General features: G+C 39.7%; 1 protein-coding gene across 1 annotated transcript in view; it reads right to left on the reverse strand.

Moving 5' to 3' along the window:
* lama4 (laminin, alpha 4) overlaps positions 1-16052 on the reverse strand; it is a 41453-nt gene that overhangs the window by 15705 nt on the left and 9696 nt on the right. Inside the window, exons 5-19 of the mRNA XM_042503348.2 lie at positions 15629-15843; positions 14968-15068; positions 12904-13084; positions 12286-12369; positions 12049-12200; positions 10722-10832; positions 9811-9922; positions 8903-9067; positions 7963-8156; positions 3942-4058; positions 3203-3351; positions 1818-1959; positions 1638-1731; positions 1426-1542; positions 588-773 (exon numbers count right to left, since the gene is read on the reverse strand). Coding sequence (XP_042359282.2) covers positions 588-773; positions 1426-1542; positions 1638-1731; positions 1818-1959; positions 3203-3351; positions 3942-4058; positions 7963-8156; positions 8903-9067; positions 9811-9922; positions 10722-10832; positions 12049-12200; positions 12286-12369; positions 12904-13084; positions 14968-15068; positions 15629-15843 — 2120 coding nt within the window. The remainder of the gene's footprint in view (positions 1-587; positions 774-1425; positions 1543-1637; positions 1732-1817; positions 1960-3202; positions 3352-3941; positions 4059-7962; positions 8157-8902; positions 9068-9810; positions 9923-10721; positions 10833-12048; positions 12201-12285; positions 12370-12903; positions 13085-14967; positions 15069-15628; positions 15844-16052) is intronic.

Here is a 16052-nt window from a genome sequence, read left to right on the forward strand (position 1 = left end):
ATTAGACAAGAAGAAACCGGGGAAAGTGAACAAAACCATGAAATTATTAACATGGTTAATACATATTTTAGGGCATGAACTGGCTGTTTGTGTTAATTGTTTGGTGGCAACCTCCTGTTGTGGTTGTAATAACTATGATGGGAGCAAAGGAGGACATCAGGTGACGTGGTATAAAGAAAAAAGTCAATGCCAGGGGGAAGTTTGATGGGTGGTTGATGGGTCAAACAAACAAGGAACTTTCACTCAGGAGAGCTGGGTAAGTGTCCTGTCTGAAACCAAAAGTCCGGGTTGACTTATTTTAACTTTAGCCGATTGTTTTAACTGACGTTCAATGGTATGTTTCCTAAACCTAACAACATAGTTTTTGTGCCTAAACCTAATGAATACAAAGGGAAACCTTATGAAACCGCAACCGTTTCACAAAGGTTAGTACACTGCCATTAAAAGCACTGATATGTCCTTTGATCCCCACAGAAGGTATGGCAAGCCCCTCCTAATCCATATATAGCCATGGGGCTACAAACGGCAGATATTGGCCATTTAATGAGCTGATAACACTGCTGTGAACAATCCTGCAGTTTTGCTACCTGCTTCCCCAGCAGACACGACAGCCTCTTCATAGGCATCTGTGGAGTATTCGTTGTTTCTCATGTTTTTAGACCACTCCTCCACTTTGGTGCTGATGGGGGTGATGGTCTGAAGGACCTCTGCTGAGCGGTTGAGAGTCCCCTCAGCCACCTCCAGAGTAAACTCCAGGCGCTGCGGTGTTCTGTCTGTAATGGATGCAGATGGTGACATAGAGCAAAATGTTATATGTCAAGATCTTGAGTAGATGATGATGATCTTGAGTTGATGGTGAAAGGGGGACAGGCGTAGGAATAATGGCCTGCTGTCAATAAAACCAAACACTTCAAATGGTCAGTTCATCTAAATGACTGAAATCTGGTTTTCTCATTTGTTTATGTTTTTATTTAGTTATTTATGTATTTACAGAAGGGCAGTACAAAAAAACACCAAAAAACCTACAGGGTTGGCAATGCATACATGGAAGTAGACGGAGACAGAAATTTAAACAAGATTAGACAAGACAGAAGAAAACCATATATATGAACAAATAAAAAAACAACATCAAAATTACCAAAAAGAAAACCACCCAAAAAAGATCAGGCATGATGGTATTCTTACAGATGTTTATATACAAACCAGTTATCTTTTATTTTTATATGCTGTGGGTGCTTATTGAGGTCATTCATGTGTTTATGTGCATGTGTGTCTGCAGCTGCATATAATAATAGTAAATATTATAATAATACTACAAAACTATAAGTGTAACTATAAGTAAAGAAGTAAATATAAAACTAAAGTACAGGAGTAAACAAAAAGACAGGAGTTTAATTACCTCAAAATAACCAAGCACTGTCTTACCTGCATGAATTCCATTGATATCCTCTACTAGATCTGAAAGTTTTTTGGTGTTTTTATCCATCGTCTCTTTGGTCTCCTCGATGTATTTCAGCTTGTCGATCACCTCCGTTTCCACCTCTGTTACAGGGAGACACAGTAAACATCCGGACATTGGATGGTGGACACATTAAAAATGAAAAAAACTGATATCTTGTTTTGTGACAGCCTCGTACCAATTTGCTCTGAATGTAGTGAAACAGACTCCTTGAAAACGTTGTTGCTCTGCGTCACCAGGTACCCAAGCTGCATGTTGATCCCAGCGATGGCCTAAAACGAACAACACGTAAAGTTCCAGAGTGTGCTGACAGGTATTACGGTGGATGTGTGCTGCATATTTTTGTGATATAACATACATCCTCAGCTCTTGTGGATAAGTTGAAGGTGGTGAGCGAGGTGATGTTGGCGTCGTCGACATATTTCACGATGTTATTGTAGACGTTGGCTGCACTAATGGCTTTCTGCACGAAGCCGTTGGCGTCACTCTCTCTCAGATCCCTGGTGGAGACGGGATGATAGATGTTACAGTCTACAGTAATTTCAGCGTTTCTATAATAGCATCAAAAATCTCCAGTGCCCGTTGAAATCAGATTAAATCAAAGCTCTGCTAATCAATATTTTTATATTAACAATGGATCAAATGACAGAGTGGTGATTCGACCACTTTCATCAGCTTTGTTTCCTGTCAGCATGCAGCACTGACTGCACACTACATGCACCAAATGAGACATAATGTTAGCGACTAGCTGGTGGAGCATTTAGATCTGAATAGCCACATATTTTTTTCTGGAGGTGGTGGAGACCAAAGCTAGTCTCCACAGGGTCATATGGTAGAAAAACAAACATTAATGTGGAAATCCATGCTGCAAGATGAATAAAGCATGGGATCAGATTGGTAAAAAAGCTCTGACAGACGAATTTTGACACTCCTAAATTGGTGATGGAAATACAAATCAATGCAACAAATCAATGCAGCAAATACATGCGGTTTGACTTAGCATGGACAGTAGTGCCAAAGTAAAAGCCCTCCTAGTACACTGCATGCTGGTTTACTGTCTCACTGGGACACAGAACAGCCAATGTTAATGTTTTTAGAAACACCTGTGCCTTCCTATTGTGTCAAAATGCATTGGGTGACACGGTCCCTCATTACACATTGTCATTTGTTTTGAATGAATCCCATATTACATATATAAACACTTACTAGCACATGAAATGTGTATTAATCCGCAGTTGAAAATAGTTCTAAACAAATGCATTACGGGATATAAACTACTCATACAGATTTTTCCAAAAATGTTCTGCCCATTAGATATAGAATTTTACAGAGCCTTTTTGAAAAAGAAATTGTCTACAGTCATCTACATTATGTTGGTGAAGATTCTCAGTCATCCAGTTTATGGTAATCCTAATTGCTTGTATTTTAGAAAATAGAGTTTCTTGAAGACATTTCACCTGTCATCCAAAAGACTTTTTCAGCTCAGTTCAGAACTGCACTACTGTCGACTCAGTTCTGAACTGAGATGAAGAAGCCTTTCGTATGAGAAGTGAAATGTCTTCAAGATGCTAGTTGTATTCAACATAGCACTTAGAGACAGACAATACATTTTAAAATGTTTAGATTTTTTAGTGCCAAATACAGCATTGAAAACTGAAAAAAGATTGACTGTTGCATTGTTGATTTTGCTTTTTTTCATGAGTCTGATCATTAATATAAGTTTAAATCAGCAGGGTGTCTCACTCTTCCAGTTGGTTGGCCTGTCTGTCCAGCTCGTCTGCGTGTTCATCGGCCCTCTGCACCAGATCTCTGTCAGCCAATGCGAGCCGCTCCGTCTTCTCCATCAGCTTTTGGCTGGCGCCATCGATCGACGCATGGTACTCAGTCACGTTCTGAACAGATGGACACATACAGACACATAGACATTTCACTAACAGTTTGCAAGACATTCCACTGCTTTGCATTCATCTCCCACTCTCAGAATCCCTAATAATCTCTGCAGCTGTCTTTTTCCTTACATTCTTAGAAATTCTGTTTTTACCTTGTGATTAAGTTAAGTCAAGCCAAGTTATGATTACCCACACACAGATACGCACATGACCAAGCTAACATTGTTATCTCAGGATGACTGTAATTCCCCTCAGAGTAACTCGATAGAGAGCTACTCGACCATGAGGGGAGAGCTGTTTGAGAACACAGTTCGTACAATCTCTGGCAATCTACAAATTGCTTCCAAATCAGATTTCAGAGTTTTAGAAAATGACCCAGGCTGCATCTCAGGAATCCATTTCGCGAATAAATTCAATGCATGCCCTGAGATGCTGCAGCCCCACATCAAAATCTATTAGATTATAATACATACTCCCTCAATCAGTGAGCCATGAAGAAAACTTGATCATTGGGCGGACGAACAAGAGATATTCCATTCTCACCCCTGATCCCTGCTTATGATACCACCATAACTCCAGTCATGGGGCCTCACCTGCACCATAGCATCCACCTCAGCCATGGTGCTCTCTGCTTCAGAGATGGAGTCTCTGGCTACTTCCAGTGTGTCGTTGACGGCAGCGTGGTCCTCTGTCAGCCTCTGCTGCTTCGCCTGGGGGCACAGGGAAATAAACATGATCAAATTTAGCCACATTTCAAGCTTCACAACGAGGACAGTTGAGATAGATGTTAAATGAGAATCTCCGTGTTGCAATAACATGTAAAGCATCTGTGAATGAACATTTTATCATTAAGTCAAATATACTTTTCGACTTTCTTGCCGAAAGTCAGACAAGAAGATATATAAATCTGTACAGTAGCTTTTTAAATAACTTTGGAAAGGCCTCTCTCATATAGAAGAGCAATTTGTGCCGGACTTGGTGTATACTGAAGGATAGATTCTTCAAATACAGCATATTATGCTAAAAATCCTCAGTAAAAGCTATCAAAATGTTTAAAACCAGACATGTATATGTTTCATAATAGGGGAGGAATCATCAAGAATGGCAAACAAGATTACATTTGTCCCTAATAATAGCATGTAGCTACATGTAACAGTAAACTTGAAGCCAGGAAATGACTGTAACGGAGTACAGCATCATTTACTATTGTGAAAAATCACAAATAGGCCTATAAGCCCCTATATGAAAATTTTCCCATCTCACATGTTCCAGCAGAATTATGATAAAAAATTCAGGGAGAATGTAATAAGACTGGTGACTAAAATGTATCTTTGCTGCGACTTTAGCATGTAGCTACATGTAGCAGTGAACTTGCACCGAGGGAGTAACAAAGTACAGCGGCAATTTCTACCCTGAAAATCACCATTAAAAGCTTCTAAAACCCAAATCTTCACAACCCAATGTGCTCCAACAGGAATATGATCCCAAATCGGGGAAAGATTAACAACATCAGCAAACAAGATTACATTTTTTCCCTGACATTAGCATGCAGCTACATGTAGCAGTTTACTCGCAGCTGGGGAATGACTGTAACAGAGTAAAGCGGCACTTTCTACTGTGAAAGTCACCGACAAACGCTTCTACACCTAATTCTCCTTAGCTGAACATGTTTCGGCAGGAATATGATGCAAAATTCAGAGAGAAATTAACAGAATCAGCAACCAAGAAACACTTACAGTAGCATGCTTGGACCATGTACTTTATAAAGTAAGCTGCCATGAGTTGACGTTAGCTTGTCTGGGAAGTGGAAAAAAACTGTTGGAAATAATCTGTCTTTGCTTATAGTAATTACTTTTCCAGACATTCTAGCATCTGACATTGCAACAGTATATATATATAGCAGAAAATATGGAAAAGCACAATGGGGACCTATTGTGATTTTTAGAAAAATAACATTAACCTCTTTTCAGGCTGAGTTGTCAATCTTTATAGTGCATTCATAATATACATACTGTTTAATAAGTAGATTCTTCTTATACGAGGTACAGTATGTGGTTGTTGGCCCAACGCGCCTTCAATTTGCCTGCATGACTGAATATGGCACAATGATGAGATCATTTGATTGGCCGTGGTCACCCAGCAGTGTGCACACTGTGTCTGCAGCTGGTGTCGGCCGGTCTGTGCTGAGGCGAGGAAGAGCCCCAGATTAGGAGAGGCTCCATGTTTGGTTAGTGCGCCATTCATTGCATTGATTTACAGCAGAGACCCTGATCATGGAGATCCCCACTCCTGATAACACACGCGCTACCAAAAATACACAATCACAGACACACACACACACACACACACACACACACACACACACACACACACACACACACACACACACACACACACACACAGAACTCAGCAGCAGCTGTTCTGCTGGACAGCAGACCCATAATGTCAACCAGGGCATGACGGCAAGGGCTGGATCATAACTTCCTGGATCCAAATTCCAACCACATTTGATTTTACACAGTTGTAAATCCAGAGATCCAAGGAAACAACTTTAAAATACAATAAAAACTCAAGGACTGGGAGGTCCATACTAGTGATTTAGCATGTTTTAACCCACCTAAAATCATGCGCATTGATGTTACGGCACACGATTTTCCATGGCGAATGTTTGGATATATGTCCTCTCCTGCTAGGTAGCATGTGGTTTCTACATCTCTCGCTACAGTACGAACACACAGAGGATTATAACTTGCCTTAGGTACTGCAGGTAATCCATCACTTCTTATGTTCATGAGTTAGGTAATATGCCAAAAAAGGATTAAATTCTATCCATATTACTATAAAATCATATTTCGACAGTACTTTCACAATATATAGGATATCTATCTTTTTATTTTTCCAAAATAAAACCAGACATAATAATTACTATGTTGGGTTACCTTCATTAAAGGCCATTTTATGTCTCTTTATGTTGATTTTCTTTCTTGATGATGATAGTTAGCAGTGATATATAGGGAAATTACAAGTTATTGTACACAAAATACACAAATTTGCACCGTCCTGGTTTCCTCTGCAAAAATCTGATGGGATTTTTCCGCTGGATTTTGGATCATTGTAGAAAATAAGCTCTGTGGCAAACAAATGTTTATGATACTTGTACATTTTTGTCCAGCAAGATCATCTTTACACAAATGGACACCACTTTTATGACTATTTAGAAGTAAATGCAAATGTCAGGAGTTAAAAGCTAATGTTAGGCTATAAAAAATAACATTACAGTCATCCCTACAACATCGATAGTGTAAAGCCAGGTACAACTTGTGATTTTGTAGTCTCATTTGGCCACTTGTTAGCAACCTCCTTTTTTAAGACACTGAAAAGCTTCAAAGTTCACACTGGGGTATTTACTGACATATTTTATGTTGCTGACCAAAACATGAAAGTCTCTTCAGTTTGTGTGGACCACAGACCTCATTTCAGGACATCTAACCAAAAACCCATTGACTCTGAGATGAAGGAACTGAAGGTGCTATAATGCAAATTCATTTTCAGGTTTTTAGGACTCATTCCTCTTTTTGCTCTGTTTTGGTTCCAACCGAAGACGTCCCTGTCAATATGACAACATTTAAGGTATTTACACCATTAACTGATGCAGAAAAGGCAAAAAATGTCCTTTATATCCTTTGTGTCCCTTTTTATACCCAAATGAAACCCACAGCTTTGTCTGTAGTTCTCCATTCCCACTAAAGGACTGCACTGGGAAGAATATTTGCTTGTGATCAACAGTAAGAATTTTCATATCACCAGAGATAAACTCCACTGATGTCCATAATTTCACTTAAATATATTAAAACTTCAGCTTAGGTTAAATGTAACCCCGGCCTTTAGGGTAGTGCATCTGTTGCCAGGGAGACTTCAAGACAAATACTAATAGAATATTTATCTCTGGCTACATTAAGGGAGATATATGGTAAATCCTCCCGCCCAGAGGTGGGATATATGCTCTTTATCATACACACCACTATGTATGCACTGTATCTATCATATAGCCTACACTGGGTAATGCTTGCTGAGTAGTCTAAATGCTTTTCAGTGTTTGGTTTTCTCTCTGGGATCAGATGAATCTCTTCTGTGCAGTAATGATTCTGCGTGTTGGCTGGGGGCTTTATCATGGGAAAATAAAGTCATATTTTTTTGTGTGTGTAGGCTTTGGATATTATCATGGGAAAAGAAATGTTGTATTGCAGCATTGCTGCTCCCCCTGTGTGGGCCTCCTCCTAATGTAACAGTGCAAAGCTCCCACAGATGGTTTTGTGTTTCTGTTCTCGGCGCTTAAATACCACCAGTAATAGACTTCTCGGACATGCCTGGCAAACAACAACCACATCTCTCTCTCACAGACTTCTGCATGCACACAGTGCATGCTGAGGATAGGTTCTTCTTGTGTCTTCTAGAGCCAGGTGCCTCAGAGCAATTTAGCAAACTCAACATTGTTTGTAACATAGTGAGAGGAGATAAAGCAGACATCACTACAGTACACTTCCTACCAGCAGGGAGGATGGAGGGGTGGGGTGGGGGTCATACAGCAGGAGTCTGGGGGTCACTGGAAATCACCTCATTCCTATGGAATTTCAGGACGTTGGCCTTGTTCCTGTTCTCTGTCTCCTGGACGGCGCTGGCCGCTTTCTGCAGAAAGCTCTGTGCATCCGACAGTTTGGTGGAGAAGCGGGACAAGATCTCCCTGACAGGTGGGAGGCGGCCGTCTGTGATCATCAACTTCTTCTCCAACTGTCGGATACGCCTCAGCACTGGGGACACAGTCACAGTCATTACTTTATCCTTAATGTCACATCTGAATGAAACATGACTTGCTACTGTCGACACTAAGGCCAACGCAATTGACAGCAATGGACTTGCTATATTTCATACACAAAGTATTAAATGAAAAATCAAAAACAATTTTGGCTCAGTCACCCTCATGATCCAGATGTTATCGGGCCATGAAATGGCTGTTGTCTGAGGTCAAAAACGAAATTGGCTATTACCAATTTGTTAAGTTTCAATTTGACTTTCCTTAGATTTAGGTGCATAAAGGATGTGGTTAGGTGCAGAAAAATATGTTTTGTTTTGTTTTCACTTCCTTCTACCCTTAATGTGGACTTTCTTGCACATGGGAAAAAGTTCCAGGAAAGCCTTTTCTTGCAGAAAGTTTCATATAATGGCCTGATAGTGGCCTTCTCAACCCAACAGTAGGTGTGACAGGCCCCCTTATATCGATGACTTTTAATACCACTGATAACGGCCATTTAATGGACTGATAACAGCTAAAATCAGCTGTTGTTTCTGAGGTCAGATGCTACCGCTGATGTAAATGTCAGCTAATATCTGCAAAGAGTCCCTCCTTAGCTTCCTGTTTTTATTTTCATATGCTTAACCAAATAGCACTCTATTAGCCGTTTCATGGGACCTTTAATATATTTGTTGAGAATGATGAGCATAATAGTATCCTGATATTGGGATATTGTGTTGTGTGAACTGCTGTGTGTCTCCTCACAGTCATGGGCTTCAGTGGACTCGTCAGTGGCGATGGGCTCTCGTGGGGACAGATCCAGCGTCCTCATCCAGGTCACCATCCCCTGGGCCACCTTAGTGTTTCGCCTGGCCACCTCTGGATCCACCTCCTGTTGAACACTGTACAGCTCCCAGTCATGGATCATCTCTGTGCACAAACATTAACACACACAGACAAGTTAGGAATCTACATATATAAATTACTCGTATTTCAAGTGTAGACTTCAAGGTCAAATAGTAAGATACTATATATTTAATGAGTTTGAAAATGACTTTGTGTGGGCTGTAAGTCTCAAAGCTAGTCAGCGACATTTATTCTTTCCAGTATGACAACTTCACTGTATTATTATTTTTTTTAAAACTGAGACAAGAAAATCACACTTTAAGAGTGTTTTTGATACATGTAAAGTGAGAATAAATGTAAAATATGGATGAATTTCAGTTTGGGGAGTCAAAATATGAAACTCAGTGATGAGCTGAAATTCTGTTGCTCTCTTTTGACTTTTAAACACACCTTAAAATGATTACAAATCCTAATGTAAAATAATTATATTGTAAAATAATTCGGGATGATTATATTGTGAAATAAAAGAGGATTATTGTTTATGGTATTTTTTTTAAATTAATTCATTTATTTTGTTTCTTTGGTTTCTTTGTTATTCAGGGTTATCTTTTGGTTGATTTAAGATAGGCACAAACAAGCGCTGGCTTCGGCCTATTCCTTTTTTAGTTACTGATTGAAAAAAAATGTGTGAAATAATTTGTTTCTCATGATGCATGTCACTGAAATAAAATTATTCCTTCATTCATTAGACTTGATGATTGCAGGGAATGCATAAGACACTGATGGTCTAAGAAAGTCAGCTGGACTTGACCGGTGCAGTATGGTACCTTCAATGCGTGTGTTGAGATCAGTGAGGTTTGTGCTGAGCTGCTCGGCCACGGTGAGGGTCTCCAGCGTGTCATTATCTAGCTTGTCCCCCAGAGTCTTTATGACACTCTCCTGGAAAAAAAACCACCACAAAAACTAATCAATGACACATCAGTCCGCGGGTGAAGTCACTTCACTTTTAAAGACCAAGCTGGAACTCTCAGATGTCTCATACAAAGATCGAATAAGTCTAAGAAAAATGGTTCAGGTCCAACTTTGTTGGGGCATGTTATGTTTATTAAAACAGTGGCTCCCAACTGGTGTTGCTGTCCAAACGTGGGTCACATGTCAAGTTTGAAAAAAGAAAAGAAAAAAAAGACTTTGTTTTAAATTACAGTGAAATTGCAGTGCAAAGCTTTTATTTTGAAGTGTCCTGCTGTTCAGCAATTTATTGGCATGTTCTTGGTATTATTCGCCCAAGTAACATGCTGTGCCTTTACTGCGTTTTTATTTCACTGATCTTAAAGCAATAATATGCACTTTTTTGGTTGCAGTGCTATTATTTACCAAGTTTTTAGTAATTGAACTTTATTTTTGCAATCTATTTTATTTTATTGTGTTCTAAGCCCACTTGTATACATTTTAAATAAAATTGAATATGTGGTCATTTAACCTTGAACTAATGACTAAGGACAAAAACTGGACCCTGTGACTGGAAACCAGTGACGTAAAGAATGTATAGTGTGTGACTGACACACTGTATAGAAACTTCATACTAATCTGATTGTCAATGTGATGCATATGGAACTAATGAATCATTTGTTCATCAGGGGAAAATAACATTGGCTTGAACTTCTAAAGCCTTTTAAATTCCAGAGACTTCACTTAAATGGTTAATGTGCATTAAATTTAAGATGATGGCTGTGCTGACCGATTCTCCCAGCTCTTTGATGTCCGAGCCCACTTCCTCTGTGGCCTTCTCCAGCTCCCCAGTCTGGACCTTCATCACAGCCGACTTGTTTCTCCAGCCTTGAAATTGAGCCTGGAAGCAAAGCAAATGCATGTAATCAGACCAGCTTATTTAAATGTAAAGAACGTGTAAAAGAAAAAGAACATGTAAAACCTCAGAAACAGTTACACTGCGGCACTGGACTGATCTGTGATCACGTACTACCCCACCAACGAGTCGCTAATATTGTCTGTCATTTGGTATTGGATCGGTAGTGAACAGTCAGAGTTTTTTTTGCTGAAATCTACTGCATGCTGACAGGAAACTGGACCAAACAAGGTATATGCAGGCATTAAAACCACAAAAATGAGGTGAAATAAGGGAAACAATCTCTAGAGAGTACAGGGGAAAATACAGCATCAGGTGATACTTCTCTGTGGTTTTGTCTGCACATGGGACACTTTGGTTTGGCTATTAAACAAAAAGGATCTTACTCTTTAACAATAAGGTTGATTTGTGTAGGGGTGTCTTGTGTCTGTGTCCACCTCATGTTTTTTTGTAAATGCTGGCGTCTTTTGTCAACTGTTCCCCACGAAGAGCGGGTGTATGCGGCTGCATGCAGCCTTGGTGTCTTTTTTCAGAGCGCCCTGCCTTTTTTGTGCGGCAGCTGCCTGCGCTATGAGGTGACAATGCCTCTTCTTTAGTTAGGCTACTGTCACAATAGTGACAATGTTACTGGTGTTTGTTGTACTTTGTAAGCTTGTTGTTTACTGTGTACTTTGTTATCTTTGTTAACTTATCATCATGTTAGCTTTCGAGTTAGTGTTAATGTTGAGATATCGTTGTCATAGAAACAAAACCCACAAGCAGCGCATCATTAAATTAAAAAAAACAAAAAACAAAACAAAGCACCCTGCCATCACATTTCTGCTAAAGAAAAATGCCATGTGGACACTGAGCTGTCAGACACTTAAAATAACAATCTGATCATGTCAGTGATAACAATTTGCACATTTAGTGACATAAATTGTGGGTGCAGACAGAGTTTTTGTATTTCATGTGTTTTGATGTGAAACACTTGGTGCATGTAATTTCTTTCTTGTAAGGCACGTTGGGCTGCATTTCTTGTATGAAAGGTGTTATACAAATAAAGTTTATTATTATTATTACTATTATTATTATTATTACAACACAAAAACATTAGAAAATAGGGTCCAAGTTGGAAAATACTTAACTTGCCATTAAATAATGTATTTTTTACTGTATTTCGTGCTTTTACATCTGCATTTATTCTTCTGTGTGCATGTACCTGCAGTCGATGAGCAGTGTAATTGTAGTATTTGATCCTGTCGTTGGCAGCGGCACCAGTTGAGATGTTCAACACGCCGACTCTCAGCTGATCCAGTGTCTTATTGGACAGCCGCAAGTCTCCAATCAGATGCCAAATGCACTCATCACAACCTTAAACAACAGAATATGAACGGGTTACAGCATTACAGCGCAGTTGTAGAGTGGAGTCTTTGTCACAGCTGTTAAATCCACTTACTGATGTTGCACAGGTTGACTGTTGCGGCCTCTGGCAGGCACTCTCCTGTATGCATATCACAGTGGCCGCTCTCACAGTCACACTCTGTAAAAAACAGATGCAGAAGCAATTCGCTCACTGAGAGTGAGACAGATAGTTCGGAGCATCAGCCTAAATTGTTGATCAGCTGTAAACAGGTCAGCGCAGTTATCAAATATAAACCAGCAGATGGTATTTTGGCTTGGGGCTTGCACATCTGTCTTGTTGGCCTCTCTTGTGTGGGACTGATGATTTTAGCAGCTGTGTGTGTGTGTGTGTGTGTGTGTGTGTGTGTGTGTGTGTGTGTGTGTGTGTGTGTGTGTGTGTGTGTGTGTGTAGAGAGAGAGAGAGATTCGGGCTGCATGGTGATGTCATGCAGCTCTCAGCGGAGTCTCCGGCCACAGGGTCACATCTCTCAGCAGATGCTTCACTGACATCATGTGTACTACTGTGGCAGTGGGTGTGGGAACATGAGTGCTCAGTGCAGTTTTTCCTCTGGGAAAGTGTTATCTGCATTGAACATTTCGACAAATGGTCTGGAGTTTTTTTCAAGAGAGCAAGAGAACATTTGACATGTCGTATGACGGACAGATGACTTACTCTGGCAGCCGGAAGGGCTGTAGTCCCAGTAGCCTGGGAGGCAGCGCTCGCAGTAACGACCTCCGGCCCCCGGGTGGCACGGACAGCTGTGGGTGAGAGGATGGCAGGTGGTGCGAATAGAAGCTGGCCCGCATTCGCACCTCCGACAGCCCTGACAGCTGGAGAAACCAGAGTAGCCCTCCTAGATTACATGAATGAAAAACAATGTTAGATCCCAGTGTCTGGATCCATGCTCATTATGAAACCTATTGTTTTGCATCATTTAACCCTTTAGAAGTTCTGCAATTGGCTTGCTTTATTTTCTTTTTCAAAAACATGGGAAGGAGGCAATGAGCAACTAATGACCAAGACATTAGCAAGATATTAGTAAAGAGTACAAGAAAATTGCCTCAAAATCTAAAAAAACCCTAACTACTCAAACAAAAAACAAATGGGAATGTTAAAAAAATAAACAAACATGGAAATACCTTGAAAAAAAAGCTTAAAAATACAAAAATTTTGTCAAATAATTTTGGATTTATAACTATGCTAATTAGAAATAAAGCTTTTTCGAAAATAATTTTATAATTTCACAAATTTCTTACTATTTATGCGGCAATCTTTCCAAGTTGCGTATTGCTGTTTTTTCCCTGTATTTTTGAAAGAAATCAAACTAAGGCACAAAGGTTTAAATACTTGGTGCTTGAATGCAGCACAAAAAAAGAATTGTTGATCCAGGTTTCAAAGGGTTAAAGGAGCACTTCACCCCCCAAATGACCTTTTGTATATCAGTTTTGTGTTATGTTTAATTTGAAACCTTCATTTTTTTTCTGGCATAAATGAGATGAAATGAGAATCCAAAGATGGAAAAAGTTCTTTCAGTCATAGGGATCCATATTTAATAACTGCAAAACTAAATCAAAACATCTGTTTACAAACTCATTCAGTATAATCAAAGTATTATCAATCCAGCTGTATGCTCAGTACTTCCCAAACACACAGCTCTTTTGACAGGTAACTGAACTGAGACTGAAACTTATCTATGCTCTCTTCAACGCCAGATTCCACTGACAAAAACTGTAATTTTACCTCTCTGAAAACAGGAGCTGCTTATCTTCCTCATTCAGTGAGTTAGTTTATGTTAATGTGAGACTTTGGTTTTTTAAAGGGTTGGTTCAAACAAACTACCAATCAAGGCAGTGGTAAACCAACAGTTCCTGTGTTCAGTGAGGTAAAGCGCCAGTGGATTCTGGCTTCAATCCTTTTAAAGCCAGAATCCAATGGCCCTTTGTGTTGAAAAGTTTAACTTTTACTTCGGTTTCCTGTTGGACAGAGCTGTTCGGGAAGCATTGAGCATATAACTGAAAAATTGAGACATTTTTGGATCCTTCGTTCACCGTGTAGGCATGCAAGAGAAACGTTTTCTTCACAAATTCATCGTAATACTGGCGAGTAATTGATATACAAATGATCAGTTGGGGGCTTGTAGTATTCCTTTAACTTGGTTACATAATTTCCAAAATTGTTGACTCATACTGTTAATATATTAAAACTTATTCTTATGTATATATTTATTGATTGACTATGAATCATCGATGTCTGTATCATTTGTATTTTTGTATAAAGTTAATAGTGTCAGTATGTTTGACTGAATGTTTAAATGAAAAAGATTGAGTGACAACAAAGATAAAACTATAAATATTTCAACTAGAAACTTTCAGCAGCAAGCAGGGAAATATTTTTCCGAAACGTTTCTATTTTTTACTGTTCACTGTTTTTTTTTCAAAATAATTTTGGCTAAACTGGTTCGAACTCCCTGCATTTCTAGTTGACAATCTCTAATTTTTTTCAGAAAGCGCTGCTTTACTTAGGCTACTGTCACAACAGAGATGATGTTACTGGTGAATGTTTTGCTTTTACCACTTACTGTCAATGCCGCAGCGTTCTCAGTGAATTTTATTTTTTATTTGAATGACGCTGCAAAAATAATGGAATTATTCTTTAGCCCACTTCACATGAGATTCTGAATCTCCCAGAAAAAACAATAGTCGCACCATGTACACAGAGTCACATGGCGTCACTCACCTCACATTGGTCACAGAGACGTCCGGTGACGCCCGGCTTGCAGTGACACACTCCCGTCCTGTCGTCGCACGAAGAGGTGCCACATTCATTGCACTCGCACTCTGCAACAGACACACGGTACATTCAATGATGAGAACACTGGAGGTCAACTGACATCACAAGCACGGTGGAAAGGGCTATTTTTGGACTTGTAGAGCCTCTAAAAGCATATGGTAATCCTTGATCCTAAACTGTCACCTTGGCATGTTTTTCCAATGAACAGCTTCTGGATTACAGACACAATACAAAGCTGCTGCATATATATTCACTTTGATACAACCAGGATAAATATAAGTAAATATGTGGTCAAAAAACAGTAAAACTATCCATATGGTGACTCCAATTGTACTGCATTGACCTGGAGGAATGCTGACCTGCTTTCACTGTGTATGTAGTAGTATGACGAGAATGCCCAACAGTCAGCCAGAGCAACTGTGTCAACAAGCTAAATTAATTTCCCGCCTTCATTATACATCCGACTTTGTTTCTGGCTTAAGATGCAAAAACAGAATTCTTCAGGTTTCATAGAACATTCATAAAAAAACAATACCTTCACCACAGCATAACCTCCTCTAAACATTATGAGTCTTTTAAGCGTGGATCAAACATATCTTGAATTCACCTCTGCAGTTCTTGGCACTGATGGCGTCGCCATAGAAACCCGGGGCACACCTCTCACAGTTGGCGCCAGAGGTGTTTCCCCAGCAGTGCTGGCAGTGGCCCGTCACGTTGTGGCACTCGTTGATGATTAGGTTGGGGTCAGAGTTGCCGTTGCAGTCGCATCTCTTACAGGAGTTTCCAATCACCATTGGGTTGCCATAGTAACCCGGGGCACACCTGGATGGGATAGACTGCAGGTGACTGACAATTCCACTGCCTGTTAAAATGAACAAGCTAAGGAAAATCTACTTTTTCATACTTTGATTTTCGGTCTTTGAACCCAGACCCTGAGGATTCATTCCAAACTCCAAATTTTTTAAAATATATATACCCAGCCGGCAGCATGTTTGGGAGTTCTTACTATTATATGTACCAAACAAATCCAG

Source organism: Plectropomus leopardus, chromosome 16, assembly GCF_026936395.1.
Source record: "Plectropomus leopardus strain MGB_pleo_1.0 chromosome 16, ASM2693639v1, whole genome shotgun sequence".
Classification (NCBI taxonomy): domain Eukaryota; kingdom Metazoa; phylum Chordata; class Actinopteri; order Perciformes; family Serranidae; genus Plectropomus; species Plectropomus leopardus.